Genomic DNA, 13,106 nt, shown 5'->3' with positions numbered 1-13,106 from the left:
CGGGCAGGGCATCAGGGCGTTAGCATGTGTTATGGGTAAAGACTGAGACCTACATGCAAGAGAACGTGGGAGGTGGGAGAAGCAGAAGAGACCCAGAGACGAGCTGAGTGTTGACTGAAATACAAAAGCAGCAATGGGTTTGATAACTGACTGGCTTTGTGTCTAACACAGCTAAAGCCTACAGACATAGTGCCAGCCTTGACTCGTTTAGCTTAAATGTATACCTTCTGGGGCTCTGCTAGATAAGAACATTCCTCACAGACCCTGTACAGATACTGTTTTGTGAATTCAGACACCCCATCGACCACCTGTTCCAAAACCAGCCAGGTTCCTGCAAGACCTGGGCTGCGAGAGAGATGGGGTGATATCCTGACCTCACTCCCCACCCACCCCGGGATCTGGGCAAGTGACCTGACTTCTCTGCACCTCACAGCTATTCCCCCCCAGAAGGATCCAGTAAGGACTGAATATAACAGCAATCACGTGTGCAGAGTACTGATCACTGGTCAGGTCAGCTGCATGGACCACCCCAGGCTGCAGAAAGCCCCTCTTGCATGAAGAGCCAGCAGAGGGGTCTTCGTGCTGCATCTGTCATCGCTCTGAAAGGACCTGCTTGTTTCTTTTTCACATCTTTGGAAAAGTATTTTCTGTGAATATGGCATCACCTGTTAAAATAATACAGCATCTCCTAGGCTGCCTCCTCCTCCCTTACTGCCTGCCAGCCCCCTCCCACCCCACACTAATCCTGCCAGGTTTCTTTTCTCTCCATACTTGCTCTTTGGTGATCCCATCCATTGCCTTTGGTGCCTGACATTTCTAGCCTAGATCCTGGGCCCCCAACTTGAGGGTCTCATCAGTCTTGAGCTGAGCATGTGTGAAATGGGATATCCAAATGCATGCTGGCGAACTGGTGAATGAGTGGGACTTGAAGGCCCCAGAGGCCAGAATCCTTCTCACCAGGAGACCCAGCCCAACAGGTGACCTGTCAGTAACAGTCGGTGGCCTTTTGTCACTGTAGAGATTGTCTGTGGATCTGTTGTCCCTACTCTTGAGAGTCCCCAGAGCTCTTAAGGGTGGAGACCCCTCCTGCTCATCTCCAGTTCCCTTGAAGGCCCTGCCCCAACGTCTTGCACAGAGTGAATCCGTATTAACTGCTGGTCCAGTTGAAGTTTTGCTCAGCGCTGCCCACATTCATCCAATGTTCAGACTCTCATTCCAAGAAGCTTCAGCCACAGACAAAGGCCCCTGTGTACTTCTCCCTTGGAGCCGGCAAGGCCCAGAGCAGACACTGGAGGCACACTAGTCCCTTTCCTCCGGCTCTCGCCTCTGCGCCTGTGGTTTGGCATCCTTTGGCATCCTCCCTCAATTCCAGGACCTTGGCAGCTGCGTGAAAGCATCATAGGTATGGCCAGAACGGAAAGCTGTAGGGAACTGATGGCACACAGAGGCCCTTACCTGCAGGTCATTCTCAGAACCCATCATCTTCCTTTCCTTCCTCCTCTACCCTGGGGACCCTCCCCCGACACCCCGTGGTCCTCTCCTTCCACATCAACACACAGGGGCTCCTCTGATGTGCTCATCTAACCCTCCAGTGGGGCCCTATGGGGATGGGGACAGTCTTGGAGGCAGGCCCTGCTCCTGAGACCCTCCTTGGCCCAGCAGAGCTGAGAGGGTGAGCCTCTCAGGGTTGGGGGGTGGGAGTGAGGCTGGCTGGGGCTTCCCCTCCATGCTGCGGGTGCTCCAACAGCCCCAGGGACAGTGACTGGATACGGCTCCCTGACAATGACTCCTCAGCATCATCTCTTCTCCCCTCCCACCTGCAGATCTGACACAGGCTTCACACCCCCCAGGGCTCTGCGGGGTTCTGGCAAGTTCCAGGGAGCTGCTTCTCACTCCACCTCCCTCTCCTACTCAGGAGGGCATACCCAACTTGAGTAAATGAGTGACATTTGTGAGGGACAATCTTGAATGCCGTCTGGTTATTGCTTATATTTTAAAAGACAACTGGCACCAGCCTTGCCAGAGCTATCGAAACTGAGCAAAATGACTTAGGTCTGTGATGGGGTGGTACGTCTGTAACATTACAGAGCATGGAAATGTTCAGGAAATAGTTATTGGCTATGGTACGGGGATGCATGCCTGGCCCAGACACAGTCATTTGTGTTAGAAATTTTGTACTTAGTTAAGTTTGGTTGTGCTGATATTTAAGGGACAACTAGAATATCATTCTCTATGACTCTTTTCTTAGCAAATCATTACTAAGTGCTCATTGTGGAGTATATGTGATTCAAATCCCATTCAAAACAATTATAACAAGACAGTTGTAAGCCTACCCGGGATTTTTATTGTGAGTATTACTTAAAATAAGTGGACCACTAATTAAGAGTTAGAAATTGTTTTGTTGGGATCCCTGGGTGGTGCAGTGGTTTAGCGCCTGCCTTTGGCCCAGGGCGCGATCTTGGAGCCTGGGGATCGAATCCCACGTCGGGCTCCCGGTGCATGGAGCCTGCTTCTCCCTCTGCCTGTGTCTCTGCCTCTCTCTCTCTCTTTGTGTGACTATCACAAAAAAAAAAAAAAAAAAATGGTTTTGTTATACCAAGATTTTTCTTATAACAACACTTCTAAAAGGCGAGATCTAAAGTCCTTGATAAATCATATGATCTGAAACAACATACATTTCATGAATCAATCTTGGTTGGTCTGACAGTATAAGGTCAGAAAGCCCAATGTCAACACCCGTTTGACCCTGCACGTATAGGGCTAAGGAATACTGGAAAGAGAGAGCAATAACTCTGAGAAATATATTTCTATCATATCAGATCAATAAATAAATAAATAAGCCCTCTTGGGAGGAAAGGAATTAATAGAATAATGTGATGATATCTGCTGAGTAGATACAGATACAAATGGGTCTGCAAAAGAGGTATGTAGGGTGGAGAAAGCAGTGTCTCTCAGTGTTGTTTGATCTTTTTAATTTATTTTGTACAAGTGTATTTTACCTTTGGGAATCTCTTTTTTTTTTGCAATTGATTTCTCTTTGTTTGCATGAGGTGGAAGCTTATTAGCAGTCTCAGGTTTTTTTTCTTTGCCAAAAATTATTGAGTTATATGGATATTCCTGTTGGAGTTAGCACCGGTAATTCCCTTTCCCATGGATTGAAGTAATCGTTTTTCCTATCAGCAGTATTTCAGGAATCTCCTTGGTGTAGCAGAAATAACCCACAGGATGTCTTATTATGTTTGGATTCCAGATGTACCTATGCACCATGGCTCTGAGATTTGAGACAGAGCCCTTCAATCCTACATATAAATCAGATGATGGCCTGAGCCAGACCTTTTTTCTCCATAACCTGCGTACCTGTGTCACCACTGTGTAGGTCCTGTCGTTTACGGAGCTAAGCTACAGAGTCAGAATATTGGGTACTATTTCAGTGGACTGACATTCACCCTTGGCACATCAGTTTTCATCACTGGTTTTAGAGCTAGAGGGCCTGAACTTGACCTCAGTAGCAGTGCCTAGCCAGCAACTTGACCTCAATCAGGTCACTTAATGCTCTGAGTCCCAATTTCCTCTTCTGTGAAATAAGAATAACAATTAGTACCTACCTAACAATTAGTACCTGAATTTATCCATTCAATAAACATTTATTGAGAATTTACCTACTCATAAGGCATGCAGACAAGGATAAATAAAACAGGACAGATGCCCTGGAGGAGCTCTTTGTCAGGTGTTGAATGGATCAAGGAAGGTGATGCACACACATTAAGAAAACAGCTACTTCACACTCATTAGGCTGACGATTATTTTAAAAAATGGAAAATGGCAAATGTTGACAATGATGTGGAAATTGTAACCCTGGTGCATTGCTAGTGGGAATGTCAAGTGGTATAGTCACTGTAGAAAACTGTGGTGGAAAAAAAAAAAAACTGTGGTGGTTTTTCCAAAAGTTAGAAACAGAATTATCGTATGAGTTAGCATTTCTACTTCTCAGTATATACCTCAAAGAATTGAAAGCAGAAACTCAAACAGAGACTTGCATACCAATGTTCATAGCAGCATTATTCTCAAGAGCCAAAGGTGAAAGCAACCCAAGTATACATCAACAGACAAAAGAATAAGCAAAATGTAGTATATGCAGACAACTGAAGATATTCAGCCTTCAACAGGAATGAGATTCTAACCCACACTACAACATGGATGAACTTTGAAACACTGTGCTAAGCGAAATAACCCAGACACAAAAAGGACAGACTTTGTATGATTCCACTTAAACGAGGCTCCCAGAATAGCCCGACTCTTAGAGACGTTTAGAAAGTGGAATAGAGATGACCATGGACTGGGGGGAGGAAGGGAGAAATGGAGAGCTAGTATTTAATGGATACAGGGTTTTATTTTTATTTTTATTTATTTATTTTTTTTGGATACAGGGTTTTAGTTTGGAATATCAGAAGTTTTGGTGATGGCTGCACAACATTCTGGATGTACTTAATGCTACTGAATCTTACGCTTAAAACTTGTTTAAATGTAAATTTTTAGTATATTTCACCACAATTAAAAAAAAACTTTATAATCCCTAAAATGCTATATAAATGCAGGATGGTTAACTTGAATGAATTAGTATTAATGAAATTTGGCTTATAATCAATCCCTCTTTTAAGAAGTGCAGTATGCATGAAATTACTTAGTCATTATTTATTACATGATATTGAAAAACCAGCATCCATCTAGATAAACTTTAATAATAACTTATTTATGCCCCATCCTCTTCCCAAAAGAATTTGAGGTAGTTGACTCTAAACACATCAGAATAAGGAATGAGGTCAAATCCAATTGACATACAGCAAAATATAGAAACTGAGATACAAAAGAAGGGAGGGGACAGATGGCACATCAGCAACAGAGCAGACGTCTCAACTTTTAGCCTTCCAAGAACCAAGGAAGTATTTGTATTAATCAGACCTTTTCTTGATACCTAAAATATCTTTGGTTCCAACATGATCATTGCGTGAGTCTGTAGCATTCATGTTGCTACCATTTACATTTCTGAGAATTTATTGCATAATTACGGAACACCTCATTGAAACAAAAGAAGGATGTAGAAGTAAGAGCATCTTTTCCTAAGTCCGAGCCCTCGGGCCTCTTCTGTGCTTAATGGCACGGGCTCCTGGAGCCTTGTCTGCTCTGCTGGCCGAATGAGTCTCCCATACCTTCCCTTGGGCTCCTGCATCAAGTCTACACTGTAGCCTGGCAGGACAGACTACTCCTCCATCTGGGATGCCCCTGCCTCCCTGAGTGCCCATCCAGCCCCTGCCTCCCTGGGTGTCCATCCAGCCCCTGCCCCAGCAGCATGGCTCCTGCCAGACCCCACTCATGTTTCCTTCTTCCTGGACCCCCTGCTGTCTCCCCCTTATCTCTTACAGAGGACAGCTCAGATTCCACCTTCTCCAGGACATCTCCAGCCCATGCTGATTCCCCTTCTCCTTGCTGTTCTGGGGCACTTTGCAGTTACACATTTGGTATTTAGTTCATTGAGGATGTGAAGGAATAGAGAGTCTTGTGAGAAATAAAAAGCAAGGTGTGATTAGACCAAAGACCCCATCATACATTTTATTATAAATGGTAATATATTTAGAAAATTATCATTGAGAGCCAGCACAGATACTTAGGCTTATCTAATTTGGCCTTTTGACACATAAGGAAATGGGCACCCCGGGAAAGAAAGTGACTTGCTCAAGGTCACCCTGTATATTTGATATAGAAATAAACTTTAAAAACTAATACCTTGAAGCCCAGGGTTTTTATAATATCATACCAGTTACATTTTAATTTTTGTTTTATTTAGTAACCAGCAAATAGGACTATGGATGCACTCCAAACATAGGCAAAGAGGGGAAACATAACAGTGTGAAGAACATTGGCTTTGCCAAAGGCAAGGATCTTTAGCAACTCACTGTGGCTCTGGACTTTTTTTTTTTTTTTTTTCATCTGCAAGATAAGGTAAATTGAATGGTCATTAAGGTTAAATTTGCTTCTGGCATTTTATGAAGCTACTAGACTGTTGGCCCAGCCCCACCAAAGAATTTACAAGTACTGGTAGAGCATAAGAGTCTCGTCTCTATATTCTCCTCTGTTCTGTTCCCCTCACCCTTGGATGTACTTATTTCAAACGTTTCCCCTTGCTTCCTTTCCTTTTAAAACTCAGCTTAAACTTCACTCAACTCAAAATTGGCAATGTCTCCTGCTACCCTTGGCTTAATTTCAGCTTTTCCTCTGCATCTAACTCCTCTGACTACCTGGTACCTTATCACACTGTACTGGAGTCACTGATTTTCTTGTTTCTGCCACTAGACTATGAACTAAGGTCTGGGATTATGGTGCGTTTCTTGAGCTCAAGTGCCTATAATGGTGCCTATAACCAATAAATGTTTTGTAAATGGATCTAATGGTTTTTGTCTGGGGAGTAAGGGTAAGACTATGGTACCAATTTCATTCAAAGCTGTTAGAGTTTTCATGGAAAAGAGAGAATTGGAACTGAGTTTTCAAGAATGATTAGATTTGAACAGGAGTGTAAAATAATAACACTGGCCTAAGTAAGTAAAGGTGAGTGGGGGGAGGCAGGAGGTAGCTAAAAGGAGTGAGTCAGATCAGTGTTACTTGTTTGAACAGCAGAACATCTGGATTAGGTTGTCTGGGGTGCTTGTGCAAATTATAGATTCCAGCCATAACTCCCACTTATTACTCCCTGCTCTGGATCTATGGGTCTGGATTTCCCTTTAGAACAAGCTCCTCAAGTAGATTCTTATCACATAAATTGAGAGTCGCAATTCTGGAAGGAACGTTGGGAATTGTGGGCAATTGGAAGCTATTTTAAGTTTCAGAATAGGGAGAATGATGGCATGATGGAAATGCATCTTTAGAAATGGCATAGACTGGTAGTCTGCAAAATAGTTTGGTGGGAGGCCAGGGAGCTTCCAGGAGTGCACCAAAGTATTCCAAATGAGAGGAGGGGAGGGCTTGCTTTCTTTCTCCTGGCTGCACCAGAAATGGAGAATAAGCAGTGACTCCAAGAGCATGTTGAGAGATGAAATGATGAGGCTTGGCAACAGATTGGTTATATAAGCAATAATAGTAGGGAGAAGTTTGAAATGATGGCTGTGCTTTAGAGACCCAGGAAGTGACAGTTCCGCTGATACACCTGCTACTCCTGTCTAATGAGTTCTGTTTCAACCTGAGGTGATGAGGTGTCTGGGAAGCACGCAGGTGACAAGTGTGTAAACTATTGGCAACACGGGCTTGAGCATAACCAAAAGTCTGGGAGGACAATAACAATGTGGGAGGGTCCATGGCATGAGAGAAGAGGAAGGAAATTGAAATTTTGAACTCAGAGCTATGGGAGCGGCAACATAAGACAGGAGGAGGAAAATGAAACAAAGAGGGAACAGAGAAGAAACAGACAGGTGGGTGGTGAATGAGGTTTGAATAATAAAGAGAAACCAAAGGAAGACAAAGGCTTAAGAAGGTGAGTATCCATTATGTTAGATGGGCTAGAATTTGAGAAGGATAAAAACAGTCCTTTCAACTTGGCAAAAAGGGTTTCAGATGAAAACTGTCAAAAAAAAAAAGTGAAAATCTAATACTTTATGATGTGTGTGTTGTGATCTGTCATACACGAGTAGATAAAAACTCTTAATGGCAAGTTGTGTTGACAATCAGTGAGCAAAAATAAAAATACACTTCAGGCAGGCTGGTTTCCAAAGGGACATTCTTCAATTAGAGAGCTAGGAAATGGGGAGGGGAGAATGAAGGGCTCAGGATGCAGGGACAAAGAAGAAACATCAGGAAATCCTAACATGTATGTACATTAATGATCTTGCTTACAAAATAGGGTTGCATTCAATTTTTAATTTTCCATTCTTGCCCTTGGGTTATAGTGTCATCTGAAAAAAATATGAGATGTCATACAGAATGGAGCCAGGTATCCAAAGCTCTATTTTTATGCTACCTTGAAATATGACTTCAGAGAAGAAACAGTTCCTTAAAACATATTATCCCTCCATTTCCTCCTTAATGACCTCAGGATCAGGAGGTAGGGGAAGATCCACTTTTACATGTAAAACAAACTGACGGAATGTATGCTAGTGTAGAGTACATTACTGCGGGCTGATCTGGCATCTCAATTCCATTTGGTACCCTAATTACAGTGCTCTCTACCTCTGAATAGATATCCATCAGGACATAAATGCTCTAGGTGTTCAAAAGTTTTTATATTACTTGAGTACTTATCATGTTTTCTATTCTTCATCTACATTATACATACTTGATGACTTGAGAGGTTAAATCCTTGATAGTCTTTTCTACAAACAAAGTTATGTGCTTTGGAATAATAAAGTGGGCAATCATCAGAAAAAATCATAAATTTTCTTCCATATAAAAACGTTATTTTTTTAAAAAACTAAGGCAAGAAAGGGAAAAGAGTGGCTTAACAGTGGTGTGAAGGCTATTAAAAAAAAGAATCTGAACTGACATCTAGGCTGATGTGTACAGGGGACTTCCTATCATTGGAGTTGTACCCATTGCACTCAAACAAGTAAATTGAAGCAGCCAGATAAGATCTCTGGACGTTTCCAAATTATAAACTGGGACATGACCTGACAAGGGATTTTTTTTTTCCCTCTGAGTTGTGAATATTTTCTTGTGTCAGATTCCTAAAAACTCCTAAGAGTCTAAGTTCTTACATAACTGTTGGGTAATAAAGTTGATTTCTACTCACCACCTAGTTATTTGTCTTCTGACTTCATTTAATTGTCAATACGTCCTTAAACAGTTTCGCCAAGTTGCTTAAGCATAGCGCTTCATAAGGGCCTAAGAGGGCCTATTTCTTTCTGATATAGCAACTGTTGTCCTTTCGGGATGATTATAAAAAGCAGAAGAACTTCTTAGTGACTTTGTTAGCCAAATGTAATTTTAAAATAACTTTTTGATAGCCAGTATACTTCTTGAAATTGTATACTTTGGGACTATCCTTTACCACTCTTGTCTTATAATAAGCATTTATAAATAGATGCAAAGAAGACATACAAATGGCCAACAGACACATGAAAAAATGCTCAACATCACTCAGCATTAGGGAAATACAAATCAAAACCACAATGAGATACCACCTCATCCCTATCAGAATGGCTAAAATGAACAAATCAAGGAAATGACATTGGTGAGAATTCAGAGAAGGGGGACCCTCTTATACTGTTGGTGGGAAAGCAAGCTGGTGCAGCTGCTCTGGAAAACAGTGTGGAGGGTCCTCAAAAAGTTCAAAGTAGAGCTACCCTATGACCCAGCAATTGCACTATCAGGTATTTACCCCAAAGATACAAACGTAGTGATCTGAAAGGGCACCTGCAGCCCAGTGTTCATAGCAGTGAAGTCCACAATAGCCAAACTACAGAAAGAGCCCAGAGGTCCATCAACAGATGAATGGATAAAAACAATCTTTGATGTGGAAGATTACTCAGCCATCAGAAAGAATGAAATCTTGCCATTTACAGTGACATGGATGTAACTAGAGGATATTATGCTAAGTGAAATAAATCAGTCAGAGAAAGACAATTATCAGATGATTTCACTCATATGTGGAATTTAAAAGACAGAACACATTAACATAGAGAAGGGAAGGAAAAATAAGATGAAAGTAGAGAGGGAGGCAAACCAGAAGATACCGTGAACTCTAGGAAACAAACTGAAGGTTGCTGAAGGGGAAGTGGATGGAGGAATGAGGTAATTAGGTGATGAGCAGTAAGGAGGGCACTTGATGTAATGAACACTGGGTGCTATATGCAACTGATGAATCACTAAATTCCACCTTTGAAACTAGTAAAAAATATATACAAAAGTTGTTATTTTAAGAAAAGATAGTTGTTGAGCTATAACCTCTACAACATTCTTTTTAAAGTGTCATGTAAACCACTTTTTAAATTATAAAACTGGTAGAATTTTTAATCAAAGATTGTAAAATGGCATAGAACAAAATGTAAAAATTCTCCTTACCTGTGTTCTAGCCTTAAGTACAACTCTCCAAAAGCAATCACTGTTAACAGTGTCTTGTTCCTTTGCACGAATTTTCTAAGGATAGACAATTTTACATATATATGTACACATACTCCCTTTTACATAGTCGTACTATGTAAACTGTTCTTCATCTTGGTTATTTTAAAGATTGTTTATTTATTTTGGAGAGAATGAAAGAGAGAGAGTGCATGAGCTGGGGGGGACAGGCAGAGGGAAAGGGAGAAGCAGGCTCCTCACTGAGCAGGGAACCCAAACTGGGGCCTGATCCCAGGACCCTGAGATCATGACCCGAACTGAAGGCAGAGGCTTAACCGACTGAGCCACCTGGGTGCCCATCTTGTTTGTTTTCTTTTTTTTTAGTTCAGTTAAAATACCAGGACTGTGTTATACTAGCATGACTCAGCTTCTATTGAAAACCTATTACCACTTCTTTTTTTTTTTTTAATTTTATTTATTTATTCATGGGAGACACACACACACACACACACAGAGAGAGAGAGAGAGAGGCAGAGACACAGGCAGAGGCAGAAGCAGGCTCCACACAGCGAGCCTGATGTGGGACTCGATCCTGGGACTCCAGTCTCACACCCCGGGCGGTAGGCAGGCACTAAACCACTGAGCCACCACTCAGGGATCCTCCCATACCACTTCTTTATCCATTCATCAATTGATGGACATTTGTGCTGTTTTCATAATTTGGCTATTGTAAGTGATGCTGGAATAAACATAGATGTGCAATTATCTTTTTAAATTAGTGTTTTCATATTCTTCGGGTAAATAGTAGTGGAATTACTAGAATTCTACTTTTAATTCTTTGAGGAACCTCCACACTCACAGTGGCTGCACCAATTTTCATTCCCACATTCCTTTTTCTTCACTCCTCACCAACACTTGTTTGTTGTTTTTTTGATTTTAGCCATTCTGACAGGTGTGAGGGGATATCTCATTGTAGTTTTGATTTGTATTTCTCTGATGATAAGTGATATTGAACATCTTTTTATGTGTTTGTTGGCTATCTGTATGTGTTTTTTTTGAGAAATGTCTTCAGATCTTCTGCCCATTTTTAATTAGATTATTTGGGGTTTTTTTTTTTTTTTTTTTTTGGTGTTGAGTTGTATAAGTTCTTTATGTATTTTAGATACTAGGCCTTTATCTCATATGTCATTTACAAATATCTTCTCCCATTTCATAGGTTGTCTTTTAGTTTTGTTGGTTTTTCCTTTGCTGTGCAGGTTTTTATTTTGATGTAGTCCTAAAAGCTTATTTTTGCTTTTATTTCACTTGAATAAGGAAGCATATTTAGAAAAATGTTGTATGGCCAATGTCAGAGAAATTACTGGGAGAGGCTACCTTTTAATAGATAACCTACTTGGGGCACCTGGGTGGCTCCCCTGCAGGGAGCCTGCTTCTCTCTCTGCTTGTGTCTCTGTCTTTCTCTCTCTCTGTGTCTCTCATGAATAAATAAATAAAATATTTTTAAAAAATAGATAACCTACCAGCAGCTCCCAGGAAACCATAAAAATATATATTCTACACGTGATCACCTGTACAAACCCTAACTCACTTAGAGACCTAAAAGAAAGCCCTAAAGAGAAAGTGCCTAAGAAGAGGAAGAAAAACAATCTATCTGGAGATAGATGTGGGGTCTGGCCTTACCTTATTAGTTTTCTATTGTTGCATAAAAATGACCACTAATTTAGCAGCTCAGAATTTCCTGCAACAGGAGTCCAGGCGCAGCAAGACTGGCTTTGTGCTCAGGTTCCACAGAGCTAAAATAAAGTCGGTCAGCTGTGCTCAATATCCTCTTCTAAGTTGATGTGGTTATGCAGAATTCAGTTCCTTGCTATTATAGAACTAAAGTCCTGGTTTCCTTGCTGGTTGTTAGGTGGGGGCCACTCTCAGCATCTAGAGGCAGCCTATGTTCTTTGCTTGCTACATAGCCTCTTCCATCTCCAGAACCAGCTAAGGACAGCTTCCCTTCCGTTAAATTTTTCTCATGCTTCCAATCTTTCTGACTTCCAGGCCCAGATCTGATGAGTTCATGAGACTAGGAAAGCCCAACCAGGGAATCTACTACCTAAGGTCAACTGATTTGGAACAAAACAGAATGGCAAAGCCCCTCCATAGCAGCACCTAAATTAGTGTTCAGTTAATTAACTGAGAGGAGGTGTATGTACACAAGGGGTCAGGAATCTGGGGGTTCATAGCATTCTGCCCACCATGACCTGCACCTGCTTTCCTCAAGGGAAGCAGACAGAGGTCATGTCTATTGACTGAGGAAACCAATCCTACTGAAGCATTAGATGCCAGAGAAAGGGAGCATGACTGGAATCCATCTAATCTCATGCACAGCAAAGTCCACCCACATGCATGAGCAATGAAACAGCAGAAAGCTCCAGAGAAAATCTCAGAAACTACACACACAATGTGTAGGTCTGTCAGGCCTTCCTGACCAAGGATCCAAACCTGGCATTTCTGACTCCACAATCTTTGCACTCCTGACCCCTACATTGTGCCCCACCAGAGGATAGGTCATTCACTGGCTGTACAGATGAATCTGGAGTCCTCTAACCTTACTGTTTCTTATGCCAATGTGATCAGAATATGCTTTTGTGAGATGTTGGCCTTGGGTGTTCAGTAGAACAGAATAAACTGACTGCAACCTAAGTAGGTAAGCCACTTAGGGGAACTGTATTGATGAGCATTATTCTAAAAGAATTCTAAAAACCCTCTCTCCCCTCCTTGTCTTTCTCTTTCATATTCCCACCTGCTGCTGTGATTCAGGCGCATTATACATGACTTGCTTGAGACGGAAGAGATTTATATAAAAGAGATTAAGAGCATAATTGATGTAAGTAGATTGGGGTAGTAGACGTTAAGCATGTATTCAAATTAGAGAGATTCTGTGGCACAAACAGACTTAAAATAGTTGCCATATGTCTCTAGAATTTCCACCAAGAGTTCAGGTCCTACAATATTGCAAGTATCTTTGCAATAGGAATAAAAACATTCTTATGACTATTGATCCGTGTAGCCAAATAACT

At 41.6% G+C, this 13,106-nt stretch overlaps 1 protein-coding gene across 4 annotated transcripts in view; it reads left to right on the top strand.

Moving 5' to 3' along the window:
• Positions 1–13,106, top strand: part of MCF2L2 (MCF.2 cell line derived transforming sequence-like 2) — a 237,951-nt gene that overhangs the window by 170,584 nt on the left and 54,261 nt on the right. For all 4 annotated transcript variants that reach the window (XM_038583487.1, XM_038583488.1, XM_038583489.1 and 1 more), the window contains one exon: positions 12,847–12,913. In XM_038583487.1, the coding sequence (XP_038439415.1) occupies positions 12,847–12,913 (67 nt within the window). The remainder of the gene's footprint in view (positions 1–12,846; positions 12,914–13,106) is intronic.

The sequence above is a fragment of the Canis lupus genome, chromosome 34 (genome assembly GCF_011100685.1).
Source record: "Canis lupus familiaris isolate Mischka breed German Shepherd chromosome 34, alternate assembly UU_Cfam_GSD_1.0, whole genome shotgun sequence".
In the NCBI taxonomy this organism is placed as follows: Eukaryota; Metazoa; Chordata; class Mammalia; order Carnivora; family Canidae; genus Canis; species Canis lupus.
Note: the sequence above shows the minus strand (reverse complement) of the source record. Positions and strands in the feature narration are given on the sequence as shown.